At 51.7% G+C, this 985-nt stretch overlaps 1 protein-coding gene across 1 annotated transcript in view; it reads right to left on the bottom strand.

Annotated features, from left to right (window-relative positions):
• The window catches only part of LOC130587889 (gamma-aminobutyric acid receptor-associated protein-like), a 10,630-nt gene extending 10,403 nt beyond the window's left edge, over positions 1-227 (bottom strand). The window contains exon 1 of the mRNA XM_057388861.1: positions 24-227. Coding sequence (XP_057244844.1) covers positions 24-227 — 204 coding nt within the window. The remainder of the gene's footprint in view (positions 1-23) is intronic.
• Between the last annotated feature and the right edge of the window lie 758 nt (positions 228-985).

Raw genomic sequence — 985 nt, 5'->3', positions numbered from 1 at the left:
GATCTCCCCTCCCTTTTCCCCACCTCCTCCTCGCTCCTGCGGGGCAGCCGCTCCCTCAGCGCTCCGAGCTGCGGTTCGGGGAAACCATTCCGAGCTTGGATCCGCAGCTCCGCCAGCAGCGCCCGCTTTTCCCGGGGTCCCCACGGCGCTCTCGGGGCTCTCCCGGTGCCATCGGTGCCATCGGTGAAACGTGAGGGGAGGAGACGCGGCCGCAGCGGAGGTTTCATGGCGGCCGTTCCCTCACGGTTCCCTCACGGTGCCCTCACGGTTCCCTCACGGTCCCCTCACGGTTCTGATGCAAAGAAGTTAAAAATTACAGGGTAACTTGTTAGAAACTGCTTGCTAGACAGTGTATATTGCTTACTTAACATTGATGGTGTTTGTCAAAGCAGAATAAAAAGTAAAAGATTATTGATAAAAGCAGGGATTGTGACCCAGTTTGTGTTCGTGGAAATCCTGCTCTGGTCAAAACCAGAGTTGTTGTTTGGATTTGGGCCAGGGACTCAGACAGCATGTGCAAAACAGAAAGGTGAAAAGTTCAAAACAAGAGGATGAGTATTTTACTTCCTCCCTGGAGCCCACTACCAAATAACACTGCGCAGGCGTGAGCGCATGGAAATGACTTTTAAACTCATTATAATACAAAGCGAGGATAAATCATGCATATGTATAGGTGAATTGCAAAACTGGGTGAACGTGTAACATGTAACACGATATATACCAAGCGATGTCCGTGCTGGGGGTTTGCGGCTTTGAGGAGTACCTCCCGCTCACCCAGCGCTGCAATAAATATACCTACTTCACAACTTCAAATTATATAAGTTGCGGAGTCTTGTTAAGACCATTTTTGGATCAGTTCCCTCACGATCCTCTCACGGTCCCCTCACGATCCCCTCACAATCCCCTCACGATCCCCTCACAATCCCCTCACGATCCCCTCACGATCCCCTCACGGTTCCCTCACGATCCCCTCACAATCCCCTCA

Source organism: Malurus melanocephalus, unplaced genomic scaffold (assembly GCF_030028575.1).
Source record: "Malurus melanocephalus ecotype Western Australia unplaced genomic scaffold, MMel_1.1 scaffold_2630, whole genome shotgun sequence".
Taxonomy (NCBI): Eukaryota; Metazoa; Chordata; class Aves; order Passeriformes; family Maluridae; genus Malurus; species Malurus melanocephalus.
Note: the sequence above shows the minus strand (reverse complement) of the source record. Positions and strands in the feature narration are given on the sequence as shown.